At 37.1% G+C, this 22,774-nt stretch overlaps 1 protein-coding gene across 5 annotated transcripts in view; it reads left to right on the top strand.

Annotated features, from left to right (window-relative positions):
- Positions 1 to 22,774, top strand: part of tiam2a (TIAM Rac1 associated GEF 2a) — a 152,733-nt gene that overhangs the window by 80,552 nt on the left and 49,407 nt on the right. For 3 of the 5 annotated variants that reach the window (XM_079833379.1, XM_079833378.1, XM_079833377.1), the window contains exons 6-14: positions 673 to 897; positions 5,976 to 6,161; positions 7,145 to 7,291; positions 13,236 to 13,292; positions 16,362 to 16,529; positions 18,301 to 18,405; positions 18,489 to 18,567; positions 18,675 to 18,764; positions 18,948 to 19,160. In XM_079833379.1, the coding sequence (XP_079689505.1) occupies positions 673 to 897; positions 5,976 to 6,161; positions 7,145 to 7,291; positions 13,236 to 13,292; positions 16,362 to 16,529; positions 18,301 to 18,405; positions 18,489 to 18,567; positions 18,675 to 18,764; positions 18,948 to 19,160 (1,270 nt within the window). Of the gene's footprint in view, positions 1 to 672; positions 898 to 5,975; positions 6,162 to 7,144; positions 7,292 to 8,000; positions 8,046 to 13,235; positions 13,293 to 16,361; positions 16,530 to 18,300; positions 18,406 to 18,488; positions 18,568 to 18,674; positions 18,765 to 18,947; positions 19,161 to 22,774 lie in introns of all 5 variants that reach the window. The other 2 variants (XM_079833375.1, XM_079833376.1) reach the window with 1 other exon arrangement.

Raw genomic sequence — 22,774 nt, 5'->3', positions numbered from 1 at the left:
AACTGTGTGGAAATGGGTGTCATAATTGTATTAAGTTAGATCAACAGGCTATTTTTTTTTTTGAGTGTACTAAGTCCAGTATACTAGGAGTTACTACTAAGTCCAGTATAGTGTCAGGCCTTTATTGTTGTTGTTAAAATGACTGATTATTTTTGATGGAAATGAATGGATAGGACCTTTTTTTTATCAGTGTAAGCCCTGGCATTTTTATATTATCAAGCCAATAACATTGCAACATTTTCTGGCTTAGTCAGCCAGAAAATCTCTGGCCATTTCAAATGCTTATTAGTGCAGTGTATCTGAATGTAGTAGTAAATAAAACAATGCACACACAACCTGTAATGTTTCTGGTGGTATTAAAGGGATAGTTCACCCAAAAATGAAAATTCTGTCATCATTTACTCACTGTTTTGTAGACAAATACAAAGTGGGGTTCAAATGTCTGAGACACTGACAATCTAGGCCTCATAATATTTAAACCTGAAAAGACATACATTTTTAGGAATTTGAAAAAATGTAAAACAAAGTGGTTATTATAAAAAATTAAATAATGCAAAATTCTGCAAAGATTTATAGGTCACTAATAAAATAACCTTATATGACCGTTTTTACCATAATTTCTATGTGTAAAAGGTCACATTTCCTTCCTTGTATGTGTTTTTCCCACTTTAGGCCTCCAACCAGACTGACCTAGAGAACTGGGTAACTGCCATTCATTCGGCTAGTGCATCTTTGTTTGCGAAACGCTACGGGAAGGAGGACACACTGCGTTTGTTACGTGGGCAGATCCGTGGTCTTCTCCAGAAGATCGACATGGACGGCAAGATGAGGAAAATGGCAGAGCTGCAGTTGTCCGTCGTTGGTGACCCCAAAAATAGAAAGGCTATTGAAAACCAGGTAAGCAACCAGTCAAATTAATTTGGTGTATTACTTTTATGTAGTCCTTTTTTGTTTCAGCTATGCGTTGTTTTAATTAATGGTAATTAAGTAAAATCATTTAATTTTACTGACCATGTTCTGTTTACTGACCAATGTTCTTTTGCTTGATATGTGCTAATAAGTGAGATATGTTGAACAAGGAAAGACAGAAAAGGTGCCTGAATTTCTTAAAGACAATTAAGGTGCAAATGCACATGTAAACATTTGAAGTTTAGTGCTTTTACTAGATCAATATATTTGAGGCTTTGTGAGATGTATGTGTTGACAAGGTTAAGAATTTACTAAGTTCCCTATTTTGTCTGAAACATTGGGATTAATCATTGAGGGCTTAGTAATGTTAACAGAAGGCATGTTAATCTTACCCCCACATACTGCTTTAGAAGTTGCATGACCCACATAGCTTTAGTTGACCAATGGTATTAGGTTTTTTTTTTTTCTCACTGCCTGATAACAATCAAGTTTATGCTTCATGGGAACCTCTGAAGTTGATGCAAAGGTCAAAGGGGGAGTCAGAGGGGTGCCAAGCTGGATGAGATATCTGGAGAAGGTGAAGAGGTTAAAATGGCCTGAGAAACTGGACTACTTTGAAGTCTTGTCTCCACAAGTCAGTGCCAACTGGGCAGTTTTAGGTCTCCACTGACCTCCCCTCAGCCTACCTTATAAACTCGAGTCTTGCTCATGTCTTGCATCTACTGCAATTATGCAAATGCCTTTAATATGAGTCAGGGAAAAGGTCAGAAAAACAAATGAAAGATATTTGTGTTGAACTGCAATCAGAAATGCCCATCCAGAAGTAGTAGGCACTGATTATTTCAAATACATGTACCTCAGAAGGCAAAAAGGAATTTGGCCAGACTAATGGATAATCTCGTATACTAAGCATCTCAAACTCTGCATCTTTCAGAGACACAAAGTATTGAATGACGATGTTGTCAAAAGTGCTCATTCGTTATAAGCTCATTATCATCCCGGTACCTCTTTTGTCGCAAGTTTGTTTCATGTTTGTTTCCTCTGGCTTGGCGTGCTCAGTTGGGGACACTAAATTTTTCAACTAAACATCGAAATACATCTAAATAATAAACTAAATTAACCATTTAAACTAAATTACTGATCAAATTATTGATCTAAAGCCCACACTGTCACTGTATGATACTTGAAATTTTTCCAGAATGGCTATACAGCTGAATAAAATTATGCTGCATTATTTTCCTGTTTAACACTGTAAAGCTGCTTTGAAACAATCTACATTGTTAAAAGCGCTATATAAATAAAGTTGACTTGACTTGACTTGACTCATGTCTCAGAAGTTGTGTAAAGCCAACCAGTCGGATTCATACTTGTGATTTCATCCATTTCTCGCAATTTGTTTTGTAAGATCATGTATCATTCAGCTGTGGCGTAACTTTGTTTTAAAAAGTGGGTTTGACAGAGGGAGGGGTCTGCTAATGTCCAATCTGTACAATAACAAATGCATTTAAAAAATAGCATTACGATGTCCCGAAATTAATTTTAATATTACTGTGGGATTACAAATTTAAGAATGTTTTTAAAGTACATTGTATTTAGCATTTAAGGTAAAGATGATGACATTAGTCTGTTATGCAAAGTTTCAAGCAAGATATGCCTGCCAGTTCCTGTTGTCAGTGAGCCAGATTACTGAGATTCTCACCTTTTGTCTTTAACGGCTCTTGGAGCCCCTGTAATAGGGCTGGGCGATATGGCCCAAAAAATTATCACAATATAATTTTTCTATATCAGTCGATATCGATAATTATCACGATAAATGTCAAATCTTTATTTCTTTAACGTTTAAAGGCACATTTTTGCTCCTCAGTGAAAGATGTAGAAAACAGACAGTTAATTGTGGTTTTAAATTATCCTTTATTGTCAAAACATGACAAACACTTCCCAAACAGGTGAACAATTTAAATAAATTGAACTTTGAAAAAAAAACTCAGTTTTGATATTACTAAGAAAATCAATATTAATAGAGTAGAATATTAGAATATAAATAGAATGTATCAAATAAACATCTATTGTAAAATCTAGAACTGTAATGATAACATTTGGCTCTGCTGACTGCAAATGCAAAGTTAAAGTGCTTTAAAGATAATTTTTGTCAATAAACAAAAAAATCTTTCTGATTTCTGAGCATGCCAAACCTTTTAAATAAATGACACTGACATTATAAATAAAATAAATAAAAGGAAAAAAGCTTCATTTTTTTTTACTCTACACTCTTTATATCAATAATATAATTACATATATTTAATTAAAATAATTGTGTAAGTAGTAAAACAATAAACACGCAAACGGGCAAAAAATGCGTTTTACGTTTAGAAACATTTTGAGTCCCCCCTCTCTTCCCTTACATTGGATTTGTCCACCGCACACGACACACACACACACACACACACACACACACACAACTGCCGTGTGCTGGGAGAGAGCACAAAGTACAGTAGTTGATGAACTCCAGTAAGGGCTGTCAAGTCTATTTTATTCACTTTAAACATCGGATTAAATTATTTTATTTCTCTTTTAATACAGGTGATGCTGAGTTATTAATAAATCACCAAAGACAAAAAAAGATGATACTGATGTATTTTTCCATAAGTACGATGTTTTAGTGATTATAGTTTGTTAACGTTAGCTTGTTGTAAGTCACCCACTACAACTAACAAGGCGATAAGCCTATGCGTGAACTGATATTAGGCTAATGTAGATTTACCACTGTGTTGGGCTCAATGATATATGGAAGCACTTCGAAGAAGCAAGATAATTGAATAATTATATTACCGTGTGGTAAACCTATGATAAGCAGTGCATGTCGTTCTGTTTTATGTCGGATTGCCCAAATATCTCCAAACCACTGAAGTTGAGTGACCTTTCTTGTCAATTATATCTGTGTTCTCCGAGCTGGTCGTGAGTGCTGAATTTTCTTCACTATCGCTCATTTTTCTCGCTCCACACTCCTCCAAGTCTGTCAGCCTGTCGGCCATTGTGACTGTCAACAACACCGCGTGCAGCACCCATTACGCATAGCGCATAAGCATTATATCGAGCATTTATCGAACTGTTATCGTTTTATCGAGGGAAATTATTTCGCAATAATTTTAGTTGTCGTTTTATCGCCCAGCCCTACCCTGTAATCGTTAGGCTGATTGGATTAGGATTGGAGTCTGATACAGGCCTCTTTACATACAATATTTGCATTCTTTTGTTTAGATTGTCTCCTCCTCTACTGTGTAAATCCCACCCCCTAAAATGTAGATACATTCCAGTGTAAACTGTTTTAGTCAGACTTGTTGGACAACTACAGCGAAAACACAGCTTGTGTCTCAATAAAGAGTAAAGTCTTGAAAGATATCCCAACGTCTCCTGGTCTCTGCTTTAACGAGGAAAATAGTTTCCAACAGTACATTGAGGTTAATTTATTGACATATATCTCATGTTTAATGTAAGTTTCATCCTTACATCTACTAATATAATGTATTGTTAGTCTCAAGAGGCTTTGTCAGTGAATATGCCCATATCCGCATTTGATGTTTGTGTGTCCTAATGGCCTGGTGGTAGAATTTTTATTAAGTGTGCCAGAGGTTCTGATCTGCCTTTGTATAGTTTTTTTTTTCCTCTCTTAAATCAAAGATGTTCATCCGTTATTGTAAATCATCATGGACACATTTGTGATTTCACCAGAACAAATAGAGACACTTTTCTCCCCGCAACATCGTTAGATTGAAGCGCCCCTGTCTATGTGAAGATTGCATAAGCCACAACAGTGGCAACACTCAGCATGATTTCAAAAACAACTCATTCCAGCGCCAGATAGCCTCTTACGAATTACGCACAAACGAATGGAATTAATACTCTACTAGCCAACTGGAGGTGTTTCCTTTGTAAGAGGTACATCCATGCTGTGAGATGTTTTAAAAAAAAGTGTTGGGGACAATATCGACCCTGGCAAAAGTGGTGGGAACATGTCCCACCCAAAAAATACACCTATGCTCAGCAGACAGTCAATGAACAGACTGTGTGAGAACTTTCATCTATTATATTCTCACCTAATCAACACAAGTAGCTATTAGTTGATACTGTATCAAATACCCTGGGACACAATTAGATCAAAATTCTCAAACAGGTTCCAAAGACTTAGGCAAGCTAGTGTGTTCTTAATGGACTCTGAGCTCTTTTTGTAGTAATGGGAGGATGCCGGTATCCAGTGTCACGCTCCTAAAACTGCACTCCTGGGTTAGGGTAAGGTTCCCATGAGTTGACAGCAAAGTGTCTGTCCAGCCTCAATACACTTGTTTTAACAGTGTGGGGTTGAGTTGGTAGGATTTAATAAACCAAAAGCCAAGAAACCTTAATGACACAGTGTTTCTAGACTTGCCAGTGGTACAGTATTAATTGATGCTGAAAGCCCAAACCAAAGCATACAGTCACAAAAGCAACATTTATTTTGCATAACAAAATAATAAGTGAACACTATACAACAATAGCATCATTGGTTTAGATAGACTTTTATTAATCACTGCCTCAGACGGTGTAGAAAGGGCTTATGGTACATTAAAACAAAACAAATACTGGGCATGTTACATGTCAGACAGACGATCGCTTCCTGTTTAAGTGGGTGGTTCTTGGCTGAAATATTGACCAGACTAGTTGAATGTCTAGCTATGCGAGACTGGAGTTTTTTTACATTTTCATCTGCAAACTGATAATGTTCATAGGACTGTGACTAATGACCCCGGCATGTTATTTATCCTTCATCTGTTTTGTCAAACTCGCAAAGCATTCAATCCAATTGTTTCCCCTATGAGATTTTATTACAAAGTATAATGGCAATTGGAGATTGGAGGAAAAAAACTCCCTGTATGCCCCACTCACATCTGAGAACAATTACAGCCACAGAGATCCATTACTCATGCTCTTTCTGCCACCATAGATCACAAACGATCACTGTCAAAGGAAGTTTGTTAACTGGTGGGTGAAATGCTCTTCCTCATCAATCATTTTTTTAAATTTGCGGACAGATCCAACAGTGGGAACAGAATCTTGAACGCTTCAACATGGACCTTTTCCGCATGCGCTGCTACCTGGCCAGTCTGCAAGGCAGCGAGTTACCCAACCCCAAGAGCCTCCTAGCCACGGCCAGCCGCCCAACCAAAGCATCACTAGCCCGTCTGGGAATCTTCTCCGTCTCCTCCCTTCACGCACTGGTTAGTAGCCTTGAACACTACAGTACAGTTACAGCCCACTTTTTAACTACTAAGGATTTAAAGGGATGGTTCACCCAATAAATTTAAGTTCACCCAGTAAATTTAACATAATTTACTCACCCTCATGTCGTTTCAAAACCATTCATCTTCAGAACACAAATGAAGATCTTTTTGATGAAATCTGAGAGCTTTCTGTCCCTCGATTGACAGCAATGCAAGTGTCACTTTAACGCTTAAAAAAAGTTAATAAAGAGATCGTAAAACGAATCCACATCAATTGAACAGTTTAGTCCAAAATTTCTGAAGAGACTCGATCTCTTTATATGATGAACAGATTTAATTTAGGCTTTTATTCACATATAAACATTCATCAACTCACCACAGTTGTGGTAAACGAAATGACAGAATTTTCATTTTTGGGTGAATATAAGGGATATTTACCCAAAAATGAAAATTCTGTCATTTCGTTTACCACAACTGTTGAGTGAGTTGAACTATCCCATGAAGCATTGCAAATTACGTGATTTGATGCAAAACAACAGTACAATGTAAAACTATTCATTTATAGACCTTTATAATAAGATTAAAATACAATTTATGTGGAGTTTTATTGCAAAATATTCCCATATATATAAGTTGGTTGAGTGTAGGGAGACTGACTTGATTGTCATTTGCAATGCTTCATGGGAGTCTGTTGTTGCTGCTGAGTTCTTTTAGCCTGATTCTCATTTCCATGGCGACAGTGACTTCTCTAACTGATGGATCAGGACTGTGGGCAGTCTAGTTCTTCATGGGGAATTCAGCTATTATATACACTTTTTTTAGATGGAGTTGTGGCAGGTTTATACATTATTGTTCATTCATTACTCAGAGGAAAATGAATGGGATTTTTACTTTTTTAACAGGTTTTGTAACATTTCCATTTCCAAAACTGGAATACTTGCCTAGTTACCATTACCACCAATCTCTCTATTGTTCTACAGATCTGTTCCAGAGATGAGGCCACAATGCGAAAGCGTTCTCTGTCTCTATCCCACCGAGGTCGCAGTAAGAAAGGGGTCTTTTCATCCCTCAAGGGCCTGGATACTCTTACCAAGCGAGGTCATGAAAAGAAGCCTTCTGTCTCTCAGGTACTGCACTCACTCTGTCTGATTATAACCAGTCGTGACTGTGTGCCGTAACACAAATGCTGGGAAAGTACATTTGCATATACATTTTACTACCTTTTATGTTTTGAAACTTATGCGTCATGCTGGTGGGAAATTCCTCCCACAGGTGCAAATAACAGGACTTTGATAAATAAAGACTCTCTAAAGGTAGTAATTACAGAGCTGACAGGATTAAAAATGTTGTTCATTCTCCTATCTCCACCTCCTTTCTCAGAAATGCACCAAGATAATAAGAAGGGCTATTTTAGGATGTAGGGTTTCATATATGGTTACCGAGTGTAAAGCCTTGAGATTTTGATGGAGCTGATGATGGTTCCTCTCTGTTGATATTTTACTGCACTGTGCTAATAATGGTGGTAGATTGGCAGTTAAGGAACTGCACTGGGCCGTTTGTTTAAACCCAGAGAGGGGTGACCCATGAGCTGTAGAATTTAATAGATTTCCTGTCATGACGTGCCCTTGAGCAAGGCATTTAATAGCGGGTTATTGCAGGGGGACTGTCTCTACAATTAGAGTACTGTGTGTTGTTTGGAATAAAAAGTGGCAGCTAAATAAGTAACAGTTGCTTGTTTTGTTAAGTCTGTAGCACTTCTTTACCACCCAGTAAACCATCTTAGTCTGTATAAAAATGGAAAATCCCTCTGTTTTTTCATTTTGTTCCTGTGAAAAGGATTTCAGTGATTTGAGCTGCTGTTCTTACAGTGGTCTTCCTCAGGTAAGGAATGCTAGTTTGCTGGATCACAGCTAGTATAGCATGGCTCGTTGTAGAAATATAGATGCTTCTGAAGTTAGACCCCTTCTTAACCTGCACCCAATAGTTAAATTCCAAAACCTAGTAAGGGTGCTCCGTTTGGTTGAGCACAGATAGTTGCGTATCTGCCAATAATAGCTTTATATACTTTGATTGGTGGTCTCATAAAGGCTGATCAGATGGTGCAAAACTTGAGACATTTTTTGCTAAGCGCAGCTAAAATTGCTTCACTACATTCACTGGTCTGGCAGTTCTACCAGGTGTCTGTAAAGGTCAATACATAAGCAACATATTTAGTGACATTCCAACAACAGCAACCCTACAGCAATGACAGCAAGAAACGAGATGTGATATTTTAGTGCATTCCTTCCTTCACTTTCTTTCCATTATTCCTCCCTAAAAGCCCAAATTGAATGTCCAAAACAGCTAGATCAGTGATTGTTGTAAAATACAGTCTACTGTTGCTAAACTGCAGGATGTGCTCGATAATAAAAAAAGAGGTATTAAAACTGCATTAAGCTACGAAAGAGAGAGGCTACTGTTCCTCAAGTGGCTTTCTGTGCACGTGCTACGAGACAGAGTGGAACAGGGACAAGCAAGTGAACTTTGAGCTTTGGATTCGCACCTGACGCCTAACGGTTAAAAACACAAAAATATGAAGTATAAAGTAAGAAGTATGTTTAAGTAAACACAAGCAGTTCGGAAATAAGTTGCATGTGTAACAGTATATTGGATCTGTGCTTTCTGTCTTAAAGTGACACCTGACTAATATTCCTGCTACAATCTGTGTCATTAATGTTAATCAAACAACACAAAACAATAAGGAAATAACTCACTGCTCTATAGTAGATTTAGTTGGATTAATCTATATTTAATTTATACAGTGAAGACTATGCAGTGTTGTTTTACATTTGATTACTTTCTGTTGATAAAGACCGTTTTGTTTATTTTATTATTTATTTCACATGTTGCTTGCCAAGAAATAAAGAGTTATCAATTCATAATACTTTCTCATCTCTTAATTTTTATACTTAAAATACACTGTTGTTAAGAATTATTTATTTTGGTGACCGGTATCAGTGATTGTATGGGCCAATCCTGTTATCGGTGGTCATAATCGGTGCTTGGGCCCAAAAATCCTGATCGTAGCACCCTTGCTACTTAGCTAGAAACCATTTTAAGTAATCATAGATGCGGCTGCAAGAGCTTCTTTCAAGAGCTTTTTCTAAGACAACTAATTGTGGCCACCTTTTAAAGCAAAATTGCCTATATGCTTCTCAGATAAAGCAATTCCAGAATGTATTGCAATGAGCTCAATGGCAATTTATTTTATTCAAAAACGAAAATCAGTAATAAAAAATATCCATTGAAAATTATCAAATAAAAATGCATTATGAGTACCTTGGTGAGCCAAACTGGCTCTACATAGACTAGATCTCCAAATAATATGCTTAAATATGAATAAGTACGTTCTTTTAAAATAAATAGATTTTTATGGAGTAATAACCTGGAATGTCCATAAAGATAATAACTGGAAGGTTGTTTGGGATAACATTGCTACAGCCTCCTAGAAATCTAAATCATCCAATTATTATATATGATCTAATTCACAGATTGTATTGCAAAAAGTTTTCATAAGCAAAGATCTTCCACACCAAAGTGGCAGATTTGTTTGTTAAATAAATGTTTTTTGACATTTAATATATTTTATAACATTTTTGTCTATATAGTTAAGGGTTGACACACTGCAGTGGCCATTAAAAAAAAAAAGTAATTTAAATAAATGTTATTTCTTCGAACTTACAGGAAAAAATGCCACTGAAAACCAATTCCAGGGGGCAAATTTCTGCCCTTAATAATTGTATTTTTTCAATCGTTAATTTCTGTCACTAAATTAATCCAGTTACATCTTGGTAGCATCCAGTAGCGAAAGAAAATAAATCCAATCACTGACATGAAGTCCCTGTCCCTCCGTGACATGTGTCATGTAATGGGAGATCCAGCCAGCTTGGCTAACAAGCCCCAATTTTATTTCACACCACAGAAGGCAGAGGTGTGGAGACCGACAGAGGGAGTATTATGAATTATTAAAAGCCATATGTGGTAAATTGCAGCCTGCTATACTGTACCCCGCAGCGACACACAGATGGTTACTATAAGAGCCCTATGCTAGTTGCTAAATATTAAACAGGCCAACCTTTTGCTAAGGACGCTGCAGTAGCCATCATGTCATCAACAGTGTCTTTTTTGTCTTTTTCCCCCTCTTTGTCTTTCACTTAGTTTTGAGAACATCAATCAATCTTTTAGCCCACGTTTGTTTTCACTAATTAGCAAATCATTAGTTACTTGTCCTTGACATTAATCCTGTTTAGCCTTGGGTTTGACAGTCATATATGCATACACAACCATTCAAAAGTGTTATTTAATTGAATTGAATTAAAAATGTTTTTAGTTTTTTTTAAAGAAATGAATACCTTTATTCAGCAAGGACGTATTAGGTTGACCAAAAGTGATAAGAAAGACACATAATGTTACAAAAGATTTCTGTTTCAAATACATTTCTTAAATAAATCTTTGAATTGTGGAAAAATTAGATCATGGTTTACGCTATAATATTTAGCAGCATAACCATTTTCAACATGGATGATGCCCTAAAAACAATGTTTTCAATGAAATGCATGATTTAAGATTACTGATTATAACTGAATTCAACCAACCTGAAAAAAAAATAGAATTATGTATATCATGTATATTGCGATGTTATGATGACCTATATGCCTTTCTCCACTGACGTTCTGTGTTGTTCATAGCATTTCTAAGGATGCTGATTTTTAGACTGCAGTCTGACTCTGAGATGGCAAATAAGAACATGGTTTGTGTAACATTAGCAACACATTATTAGCTGTTTGATAACATAGTCAAGCCAAAGACTAATCATATTAATTACCTTTGTGTCCAATGTTGTAGAGAGCGATACATAAAAATACATAAAATGCATTACTATTCTGATACTTCAACTTGTAGACAAGCCTGTATAATTCACTCTTTCACTTATTCTTCTGAATCATTTTCTGGTTCAAACATATACCGTATTGCCAAATGTGTGGGGTTCCCCTTCAAATCATTGAATTCAGGTGTTCAAATCACTTCCATGGCCACGGGTGGATAAAATCAAGCACCTAGGCATGCAGACGCTTCTACAAACATTTGTGAAAGAATGGGTTGCTCTCAGGAGATCAGTGAATTCGAGCATGGTACTGTGATAGGTTGCCATCTGTGCAATAAGTCCATTCGTGAAATTTCCTCACTACAAAATATTCCACGGTCAACGGTTAGTTGTATTATAACTAAGTAGAAGCAATTGGGAACAAAAGCAACTCAGTCACAAAGTGGTAGGCCACGTAAAAGTCACAGAGGCGCACAGTGCGCAGAAGTTATCAAATTTCTGCACAGTCAATAGCTACAGACCTCCAAACTTTCTGTGGCCTTCAGATTAGCTCAAGAACAGTGCGTAGAGAGCTTCATGGAATGGGTTTCCATGGCCGAGCAGCTGCATCCAAGCCTTACATCACCAAGTGCAATGCAAAGCGTCGGATGCAGTGGTGTAAAGCACGCCACTGGACTCTAGAGCAGTGGAGACGTGTTCTCTGGAGTGACGAATCATGCTCTGGCAATCCGATGGATGAGCCTGGGTTTGGCGGTTGGCAGGAGAACGGTACTTGCCTGACTGTATGGTGCCTAGTGTAACGTTTGGTGGAGGGGGGATTATGGTGTGGGGTTGTTTTTCAGGGTTTGGGCTTGGCCCCTTATTTCCAGTGAAAGGAATTCTGAAAGGATGCTTCAGCAAACCAAGACATTTTGGATAATTTCATGCTCCCAACTTTGTGGAAACAGTTTGGGGATGGCCCCTTCCTATCCCAATATGACCAGTGCACAAAGCAAGGTCCATAAAGACATGGATGAGCGAGTTTGTTGTGGAGGAACTTGACTGGCCTGCACAGAGTCCTGACCTCAACCCGATAGAACACCTTTGGGATGAATTAGAGCGGAGACTGCGAGCCAGGCCTTCTCATCCAACATCCGTGTCTGACCTCACAAATCCACTTCTAGAAGAATGGTCAAAAATTCCCATAAACACACTCCTAAACCTTGGGGAAAGCATTCCCAGAAGAGAAGCTGTTATAGCTGCAAAAGGTGGGGCAATTCCATATTAAACCCTATGGATTAAGAATGGGATGTCATTAAAGTTCATGTGCATGTAAAGGTAGGCCTCCCAAAACGTTTGGCAATGTAGTGTATATGGCTCATTTAAACCAGCATTTCTCTTGCCATTGTGTAGGTAATCAGGAAGTTGTGATGTAGAAATTATTTTCACAGGAAAAAAACATTTAAATATGTAATTTTAGTGATCAAAGATGAGTTTTAATGGATAAAACTATTGACTACAGGGGGAGTTAAAATGTTCCTATTTTAAGATTATGGTCTTGTGTGAGACGTCAGTTTATTTTCTCTTCACATTTATGGTGCCCCATTAACATTTTTACATTTGCATTATGCTTTGATGTGAAAGAGCTTTAAAAGTTTCTCATTTCATATGTAAAGAGATTGTTTACAGGTCTTCAGGGCAAATCAGAAAAAAACACCCTGTCTAATGCTTAAGAAGAGGGAAAAGATCCAGAAAAACTATTATAAATAGGCCTCAGTGAAAAAATCTAAAATGTTTATAACCACGTGTCAGGGAGGGACACTTTTGTCCAAAGCACCTTAAATTAGGAACATCACAAGCAATCTATTATAAAGGCTAACAATATTTTAGTCCACAAAAGTATATGTTAGATTAATGGATGTTGGCAGACTGTTCCACTGCAAAGAAACAATGAGGGTGAATATTTAAAAACCTGTAAGAGATTGCATGACTGTTCATCCTACTAACCATTAAAATGCCACTTTACTTCCAGTGAAGCCTCAGCGCTTTTGTTTTAGATCAAAATAGACTCACTACAGGAAATTAGCTTTGCTGAGGTTTTATTTAGCAACAAAATGATAGTTTGTCTGCTGCAGTGTTTGTAACCATGGCTCTGTTCTGTCTAACAAAATATGACTAAGAGTTTAATGACACTGTGCAGTGATACCTTTTTTCCCTTCTTGTTTTAGGTCTTTGACAGTGATGGCGGAGGACATCTAAATGACATTCCTCCTTGTAGTTTTAAGGTATGTTACTGTGTACTTTAAGTCCTACCACTAGAAAAAGCTCAGGTTTACTGTTAAATGTTAAAAATTCAGTTACACTGTAAACCGAATAAGTTTAAGTAAGCAGAACTTGCTAATTTTGATTTTGAAATCATACATTTGAATTGCTCTGAACTTTTAATATTTGAGTAAACTAATTTGTACATTTAACTTAAAAATATAATGTAATCTCAAACTTTTAGTAGTGGAAACGTGACTAGCTAATTAAACAATGCCTTGGGAGCATTGGCATTGCATAGCACTTGCTGAATGATGACAGTAATATAATACATTTAACATACTGTATACCTGTTCTCAAACTAAGCTCATGTTCCACTCGTCACCATGATGGTAACCCTACAAAAAAACCAACATAACATAAACTCTTATAAACTAGCATAACAAAACATTAAGCACTACTAAATCTCCCACTTAACATTAATCTTGCACACAAAAAAAAAACTTTATATAGCACTTCATTTTGGCATTTACTGTCCCTTTTGAGTGTCATGGCAAAACATGCTGGGAAATAGATATCCCAGCCCAGTTTCGGTTAAGTTTAAAGGTGCAGTATGTAGGATTGACAGCTAGCGGTCAAACTCCTCCACCGCACCCTCCTCCTCAGACTCGACGCTCACACGGGTTGCCAGCTTGAGGACATGCAACAGGAACGAGCACAATTGACAATGAAAGCCACACTGTAAGTTGATGAGTTGATTTATTCGCTTTTTAATATGCTCTCATTCATAGAGATTTTTAGATGGATACAGAGGCTTTTTAGGTTGGGTAGAATATGCGATCTCTGACCCAGTTTGTTTGCTGGCTTCCATGGCAGCAATACACTGTGTTTTCCGCCAACTGGCAACCTGGGGTGTCGAAATTCCATTGGGCAAACTGATGGGGTGCGGTATCGCACAGACCAAAACAAAAACAGACATTCCGACACGGAACGCACATTTCAAGTAGAATAACTGGCTGTAGCTTTGGTTTTCTGAGAAACAAGTAGGTGAATTTAGTTTGTTTCCTAAATATCTGCAAGCATATTATGGTATGTTTATGCTTTAGTAGTGAAAAACTTATATACAGCACCTTTAAGTTTGTCTAAATTAAAAGAAACAAGTTCATAAAACTCAAAACAATGAAACAATTCAGATTATTTAAAATGTGTCCGTTTTGCCACACTTTATATTAGGTGGCCTTAACTACTATGTACTTACGTCAAAAAATAAGTACAATGTACATAGTGTTCATATTGTATTGCAAAACACTTTTGCTGATATTGAGGTGAGATATGGGTAAAGTTAGGGACAGGTGTGGGGGTGGTATGGGTAGGTTTAAGGGTAGGGTTAGGTGTAAGGGAAGGGTCAGCAGTGTAATTACATACATTACATATGTAATTAATTTCTGTAGTTATATTTGTAATTACAAATATAACTACAGAAATTAATTACATATGTAATTACAGGCAGGTATTTAAAAAAATGTAAGTACAATGTAAAAGCATGTATGTACACAGTCAAATGATTAATTAAAATGTTAGTATCTATCTATTTATAGACTATCAGCTATAAACCTTTTATGCAACACATCTACACATTTTTTGTTATGGCTTTGTCTATGATAATTATGTATGTAATAATGTGCGCTGCATTGTCCCTGACAAATAAATAAAAAAATAAAAGAAAAAAATAGTACATAGTAATTAAGGCCACCTAATATAAAGTGGCACTGAAATTTCTAAATACTCATAAAAGTTCATTGTTAATTGTTTGAACTAATTTGTTTAATTTGAGTTGGCTCTACTCAAACCAATTAATTGTTTTGAGCGTTAGGGCTTACAGTGTATACTTTACACACTATACTTATATTAGTAATGTCTTTTTGTTCACCGTACAGTATATGTCTGAAAAAGAAATGATTGTAGCTGATTGATGGTCAAAATGTGTTATTGGTATTGTGTTGTGCTGCTGGTTTCATTATGAGGACACTTAAATGAGACAGTTTGTCTAATTTTGTTCACATTAGTTGATTTATATAATTTACGTTCTCTTAGCAACATCAGTGTGTTGGTCACCATGGATTACTGAAGTGAGGAACCATGGCTTCAGAGCCGCACCAGAAATCACAAATTCTACACGTTTCTCAATCCATAGAGCATGTTCCTTTGAAACGTGTAGAATTTGTGATTTCTGGTGCGGCTCTGAAGCCATGGTTCCTCACTTCAGTAATTCATGGTGACAAACACACTGATGTTGCTAAGAGACCGTGGTTATTCTAGACAGCAAGTGTCTTTTCTTTATCATTCCATCTTTAGCATGTTCCGGGTGGAGGTTAGTCTCTATAAATGATTTTTCCCACTTTTGTAGAGGAAAGTCTGAATTGAAGGCTCTGGTGCTGAGAGCCACACACACTGAGGAGTGTATACTGGGCGGTTGCCCTTGGCTGCTCTGTTGGAAAGTTGACCGTTACTGTGTTAAATGAATGCACACTCATTCTGCAGCTGGTCAGGGCTTCATTCACACCACTCACTGGACAAACAGAGTGTTATACAACTGGTCTTAGGTAACTCTCTTTCCCTAAAAAAAGGCCATTGCTTCATTGAGTGGGATGTGTGGACTGTCTGTACCTGTGAAACTGAGACGTGACATGTTTTCTCTGGTGTGTGAAGGTGGATAGGCATGTTTGTTTCCGACACCAAAGACTTAATCCCCAATGAAAGAACCATGGTGTTTTCAGTGACACATCCTTAAACAAGCATAGAACGATGCCACTGAACATCATGCTATGAGTCATGGAACAAGTCAGTGTCATATGCTTTAGTTTTCCCTTGGAGCTATAAATGTGTCTAGATCAGAGAATTTTATATTTTAGGATTTGGGAAATCCCATCAAATCAAACACACAAATAATAAATAAAGAGGCATAATAAAGTGTGTCAATAATAGGTAACTAACTATCCAGGGAATAAAGTAATATTCAAAACGTCTTTGTATTTGACCTGATGAAAATGTTTCATCTTTTTCATCCTCATCCTCCTTGTTTTCTTTCACAGCGGTTGGGTAGTTTGGCTAATGTTTACTCAATCATGCCACCTGAAGGCAGCCAGTGGGATTGCAGCCAGGAAAACACAACGTGCGTCTATATGCCAAATTACCAGACTGTAACGGTTCTTCTGAAAAGTCATCACACTGTCATAGACGTCTTGGCTGAGACCTGCAGGGTAAGATCAGTGCATTCAACATAGTGTTCAGTTTAATTGCCTTGATTTACCAACACACCCATTTTGATTCGAGTCTGAGTGCCCACGCAGACACACTAATGTGTTTGTATGTGGTTGTATACTTCACTCCTTTACCTGAGACTATGGGTGACATTTATTAAAGACAGCATCTGGGGAAATTCATTAATAGATGGCATTATGCCCTCTGGATGACAGCTCTCTTAGTTTTAAATCTGTGACAGCAGGCTGACATTGCTACAGCAACTGACTTTTCTCACACACATTTAATGTTACACAGTCTGTTTATTTCTAAGCACACATACACTACCATTCAAAACTGTCAGTATGATTTTTACCTTTACCTTTTAAGACTTATTTGATCAAATATACAGTAAAAACAGTAATATTGTGAAATATTGTTACATTTTAAAAGGACCCACTTTATATTGTGTCTTTAACTACTAGTATGTACTAACATTTAAATTAATTTGATACAGTGCACTTTTTGTGTTCATACGTGTTTTTACATTGTACTTATATTAAATGTATTTATATATATTTGTGTAATTACATTACTGTTGACCCCTTAACCCACACTTAAACTTACCCATACCACCAAACCTTACCCGGTTTTGCAGTACAACATCAGCACAATTAGTTCATTGTACTTTTTATGTAAGTACATAATACTTACAGAAAACTAATATAAAGTGTGACCTTTTAAAATAGCTGGTTTCTATTTGAATGTATTTTAAAATATAATTCATTCCTGCGATCAAAGCTTAATTTTCAGCATCATTACTTCAGTCTTCAGTGTCACAGGATCCTTCAGAAATGATTCTAATATGTTGATTTGCTAGTCAAGAAACATTTCTTATTACTTTTCTTATTCTTATCAATATTTAAAACAGTTGTGGTGCTTAATATTTTTGTGGAATCCATGATACGTGTTTTTTGTTGTTGTTGTAATTTTACTGTCACTTTTGATCAAATTAATGCATCATTGCTAAATAAAATGATTATTATTAATTTAAATCTTACAGACCCCAAACTTTTGAACTGTAGTGTAGTTGATATGTATGGAAGCTTGTTTCCGCCACAAAATAAAACATTTTAAAAGATAATTGCGGCGACTTTTTATCTCACAATTGTGTTTACATCTCGCAATTCTGACTTCTTTTCTCAGAATTGTGAGATATAAACTGGCAATTGCGAGTTTTAAAGTCAGAATTGCGAGTTATAAAGTCAGATTCTGAGGGAAAAAAGACTAACTTTGTATGAGTTTATATCTCACAATTCTGACTTTATAACTTGCAATTGAGAAAAAAAAGTCAGAATTGTGGGATAAAAAGTTGCAGTTACCTTTTTTATTTTTTTTAATTAATGAAGCTGGAAAGGACCACATATACAAAGAATTTAACATATACAAATAATTCACTCAAAATAAATATTGTGACTATTAGCTAAAGCTTATCTCTTTCCACACCAAAATGACCTCCTTTTGTGGAATAATGTTTTGAAGAATGTTCACACTGCTCACACTGCTCACAACATACAATAACATACATTTCAACACTATAGTCCAACTATTCTAAATTTCGTTGTTATTGGCATTGCAGATGCCAAAAAGCTTTCCATGGGAATCAAACCCATGACCTTGGTGTTGCTAGTGCCATGCTCATACAACCTGGTGCAAAATGTCTTGATGCTGTACAATTTATTTGATGTATGTGGAAAGGACAGAATCTTAAGATGGGTTTCCCTCTCTTAGCTCATGGGCCTGGACCCCAGCCTGTACTGTTTAAGGCTGAGAAGATGTGAAGGAGACATGATGGAGGTATCAACACCATCAGCAGATGAGCTTCTGCAGAACTTGGTAAGTATTGATAAAGGCAAAGCTTAATATTCAATAGCTGGATAACGGCCCGGTTTATAATAGTCATGTCTTTGTCACCCTAGTTATATGACGAATTGGAGGTCTGCCAACTGAACGTCTACACTCTGCACATGTCTAGACCCAGTCTAACTGGTGACTTTGGTAAGCATTGCAAAGGGGAAATTCAAGTGGCTGTTTTTAAGCTCAAGGGGACTGATGGCACTTTATGATGCATGCCATTTCTCACAGATTTTTTTTATGTCCTCAAGGCTTTGCTGTTACAGGCTATGTAGACAGCCTCAAAAACAGCCGTATCATTGTCAGTGAAGTTCTCCCTGATGGGCTTGCTTTCAGCGAAGGTACTTTTGCTTCTGAAGATACAGCTTTTATCTCTGAGGTTATGTAGGTTATGCTGTTTGGATATGTTATAAACATTTTTTTGATATTTGAACAAAGACCAAAATATGTTCTGTAGTAAAGACACCAGTTTTATAACAGGAACTTTTGTTTCCTTCATTTCTGTTGTTTTATATCATTGATAGGTCTGAGGCCTGGTGATGAGATTGTGGTTCTGAACGGTTGTGAGGTGCCTTCTCTTGACCTGGCTTTGATACAGACTTTATTCAGCGATCAGAGTCTGCAACTGACCGTGAAGCGTCATCCAGCCTCCATTCGGCACAATTCAGACACTGCAAATGCACAGTCTCTGCGTAGAGATAACCTCCAAAACCACCAACGAGCCAAGTCCTCAACAGGTACAGAAGACACATATGTACATATGTTCCCGCAGAATGTCTGTGTGCAGCTCAGTTTTTGTGTCAGCAGCAGTTTAACATTTCTGTTTTAAACTTGTGTTTTGTTTGTTTAGCGATTGTAGCGCTTTTAAATGTGCTGAAAATATTTAATAGACCGTTTAAATGTTCTTCCGCTTTTCTCCCTCGTTTTCCAGTTTGTTGTTATATAGGGTTAGATTTTTAAAATGATGGCCTCAGCTCAGTTTTTTTCCTCTCTGTGGTCATATTTTAACACTCTGAGGCCGGCGCCTTAACCTCGTTTTTTTTTGCTTATCAGTGCGAAAGAGACTCAAAATACTCTGTCGATTTTGGTAATTCAGGCAAGTGTTATACATCATTATAATCGGTTAAGTTTCTACTTTTATTTGTGTACACTCAATAATTTTTTTTGTGCTTTTTGCAAACTAAAGAAAACAAACATGATGCGTGAACTGCAGCCTCTCTGTCAATGAAGTCAAATCTGATACTCTTCAGAAAATTAACTGTAACTTAGTGAATACTCGTCACACAAACATGAGGCATATGTCTAAAGAAACATTGAAATGTCAGGTTTTTAAATAATGTAAATCAAAACGAAAACAAATATTCTCTGTTTATGTAATCTGTTCGAAAAGAGAGACATGTCCGTTGTCCCCGAACGTCTCATTATCCACTAATGCAGCCATGCCCACGAAGCGCGCATTCTTTTGAAAGTCAAATACTGGCGCAATCCATGCGAGTATATCCTCGCCCACATCAACTTGAAAAAACACATTGGGCCCTATTTTAACGATCTGAAACGCAAGTGTCAAAGCACGAAGCGCAAGTAACTTTGTGGGCGGGTCTCGGCGCTGTTGCTATTTTCCCGGCGGGATAAATGGCTCTTGCGCCCGGCGCAAATCTAAAATGGGTTGGTCTGAAGTAGCTTCATTATTCATAGGTGTGGTTTGGGCGTAACGTGAATAAACCAATCCGAGCGTCATCCAACATTCCCTTTAAAAGCAGGTGCGTAAGTTCCATTATGGATTGCTATTATTATGGCGTATACCAGGCGCACGCCAGGAGCGGTTCACAGCCGAGGAGACTGATGTGCTTGTAAGAGCAGTGAAAGACAGAGAAGTGAAGTTGTAATGTTATACATTATGGTAAAGGTGATTTCACAGTCTTTTTTTTTTCAGTCTTTCAGTTTTTTCAGTTTTTCAGTCGATTTTTTTTCCTGATTCTTGACGGACAAACCAATTTGTCAGATGTCCTTATATAGGCTACATATGTCTTGCCACTATTGGGCAAACAGGTCTTATCCTTAATTATTACAACTAGCCTGAATCATTTGTAAGCTAGATTTATGCCTATTTTTTTACATCTTCGTGGCACACCACAATGATTTCCGTCATCTCATGTGTTAATATTTTTTTAGTGTAACAATTTATGATTTGCAAAAATAACTGTTGCATCTGTGTAGATTACATGAGCAAAGTGTATGCGCGTTGTGCACGCTATACATTATGGTCAAGCATGCGCCCTTAAAATAGCATAATGAACAACGCGCAACGCGCCACTGACTTTAGACTAGGTTTTTTCTGGTCAGTGGCGCAATTGTTTAATGGAACAGCAAAATAGCACCAGGGATTGTTTGCGCCGGAACACGCCTCCTTTTTTGCGCTGAACCGCCCAGGGAGCGCAAGTTCATTCACTAGTTTTGCGACGTGCTTCTGTGGAGGGAAAAGCGCGCTTTGCGCGGGTGCAAAATAGGAATGACACATGCGTCGGTGTACAAAGTCAATTGCGCTGGGTGCAAGATAGGGCCCATTAAGTTTAATGCATGTACCTTACATTGTTTTGAGACGCGGTGAGGAATAATCCTGTAATAATTTACCTCAGAAGAAAAGCTTTATTTGAGGATTGTGAGGTAAGTTTATTCTGTTAGTGTCTGTGAATATTAAACCGCAAAAAGACTGTTCAAATATGAATCCTGCATGTGTCTGTATGACATTTTAAACTGCAGATTAACATTTATAGGCTCTATAATATAACAAATACGCTACATAAAATGTCATAGATGTTTAAACGAGACCTATATTTCTTTGGCCTGTTTTGGACAGATTATGAAGATTATTGTAAAATAGCCTAGTGTCACATCAATAAAGCTTTTGTTTGCAAATTTCTGCTCAGATGCTGTAAGTTTTGTGTACAAAAGGCTCAGGCCCGGTTCCTGAAGGAAATCACTGAGGGTGCTTCTGAAATTACTGAGGGTGTTCTAGTAAAGTGCAGCAACGGATCCACCATAGCAATGTACAGTGAGAAATGTATGATTATTTATTTACAATTAATTCACCAATAATTGGAATTTCAAAAATATTTTGCTACAAATTGTCTATTAATCTATTAGTCTGCCTTTACATTGCTTTAATGCGTTACTAATATTTTAACATATCTTCCTGAGAACCAGAAAAAAAGGTTTTGTGAATTTAGATTTTTTTTTTTCAGTCATTATTGTTTTGGAGCATAAAATTATAATTTTTTTAATTCCTATGTTATATGCTATATCCTCTGCTCTGTAGAGGACACCAGAACCCCTTTATTGAGAAAATTAAAAGACATGAATAGACAAAGAATAGAGACAGAGCGTATTTAGGCCACGCCCACACCGGGGGGGAAAACAATCCAACGCTCTCCATTGACTTTGCATTGCGGGAGGCTGCCTCATTGTCATTTCGGACTTATAACAAAAAACAGAACAATGAATAAAAGCTGATATGTGACAAGGTGTACAGCAAACAAGCTAAAAAAACACAGAAATAAGTTTTTATAAGCTGTCGACCACAAAAAACTAACGTTTAAGAAGATAAAAGTGGATACAGGCAATACGAAGTGACGTTTCAGCAGGATGAATGGGTAAATTTTGGGATCCTGACACTCAGTATGTCTCAGTATGTGTATGTGTGCAGTAAACATTTTGTCACTGTTAAGTCAAATATCCAAATGTCCGTTTTATATATGATATTTCCTCTCGTTGATTACATTCCCCATTATTCGCCGTAGTTATCAGTGTAATATGACCTGTAGCGCTCTGTCTCAATGGCCTGAATCCACTTTTTTGTCCTTAAACGCTCGTTTTTTGGGTCAACAGCTTATAAAAACGTCTGGGTTTTTACCTCTGGGTTTTGTTTAGCTTGTTTGCAGTTCACTTTGTCACATATCAGCTTTTATACATTGTTCAGTTTTTTGTAATAAGTCCGAAATGACAAGCCAAGGAGGCAGCCTCCCGCAATGCAAAGTCAATGGAGACGGTTTGATTGTTTCCCCCCCCGGTGGGCGTGGTCTTCAGATTATGACGCGTGTCGCTCTGTCTCTATGGGATTTTAGTTTCCATTCATCAATTAATTTTTATGCTTCAAGTTTTTTTTATCCAAACTTTGTATAAAGATGATTTTCAATGTTATGAAAGATACCTGAATAATTTGATATACCAGGCCCCACTTTATATTAGGTGGCCTTAAGTACTATGTACTTACATCAAAAAATAAGTACAATGGCCCTCATTTATCAAAAGTGCGTACACCAATTTTCCAGCGTACACCTGGCGTACACCCAAA

The sequence above is a fragment of the Gobio gobio genome (genome assembly GCF_949357685.1).
Source record: "Gobio gobio genome assembly, chromosome: 13".
NCBI lineage: Eukaryota > Metazoa > Chordata > Actinopteri > Cypriniformes > Gobionidae > Gobio > Gobio gobio.
The sequence above is the reverse complement of the archived record's forward strand: the minus strand, read 5'-3'. Positions and strand labels throughout refer to the sequence as shown.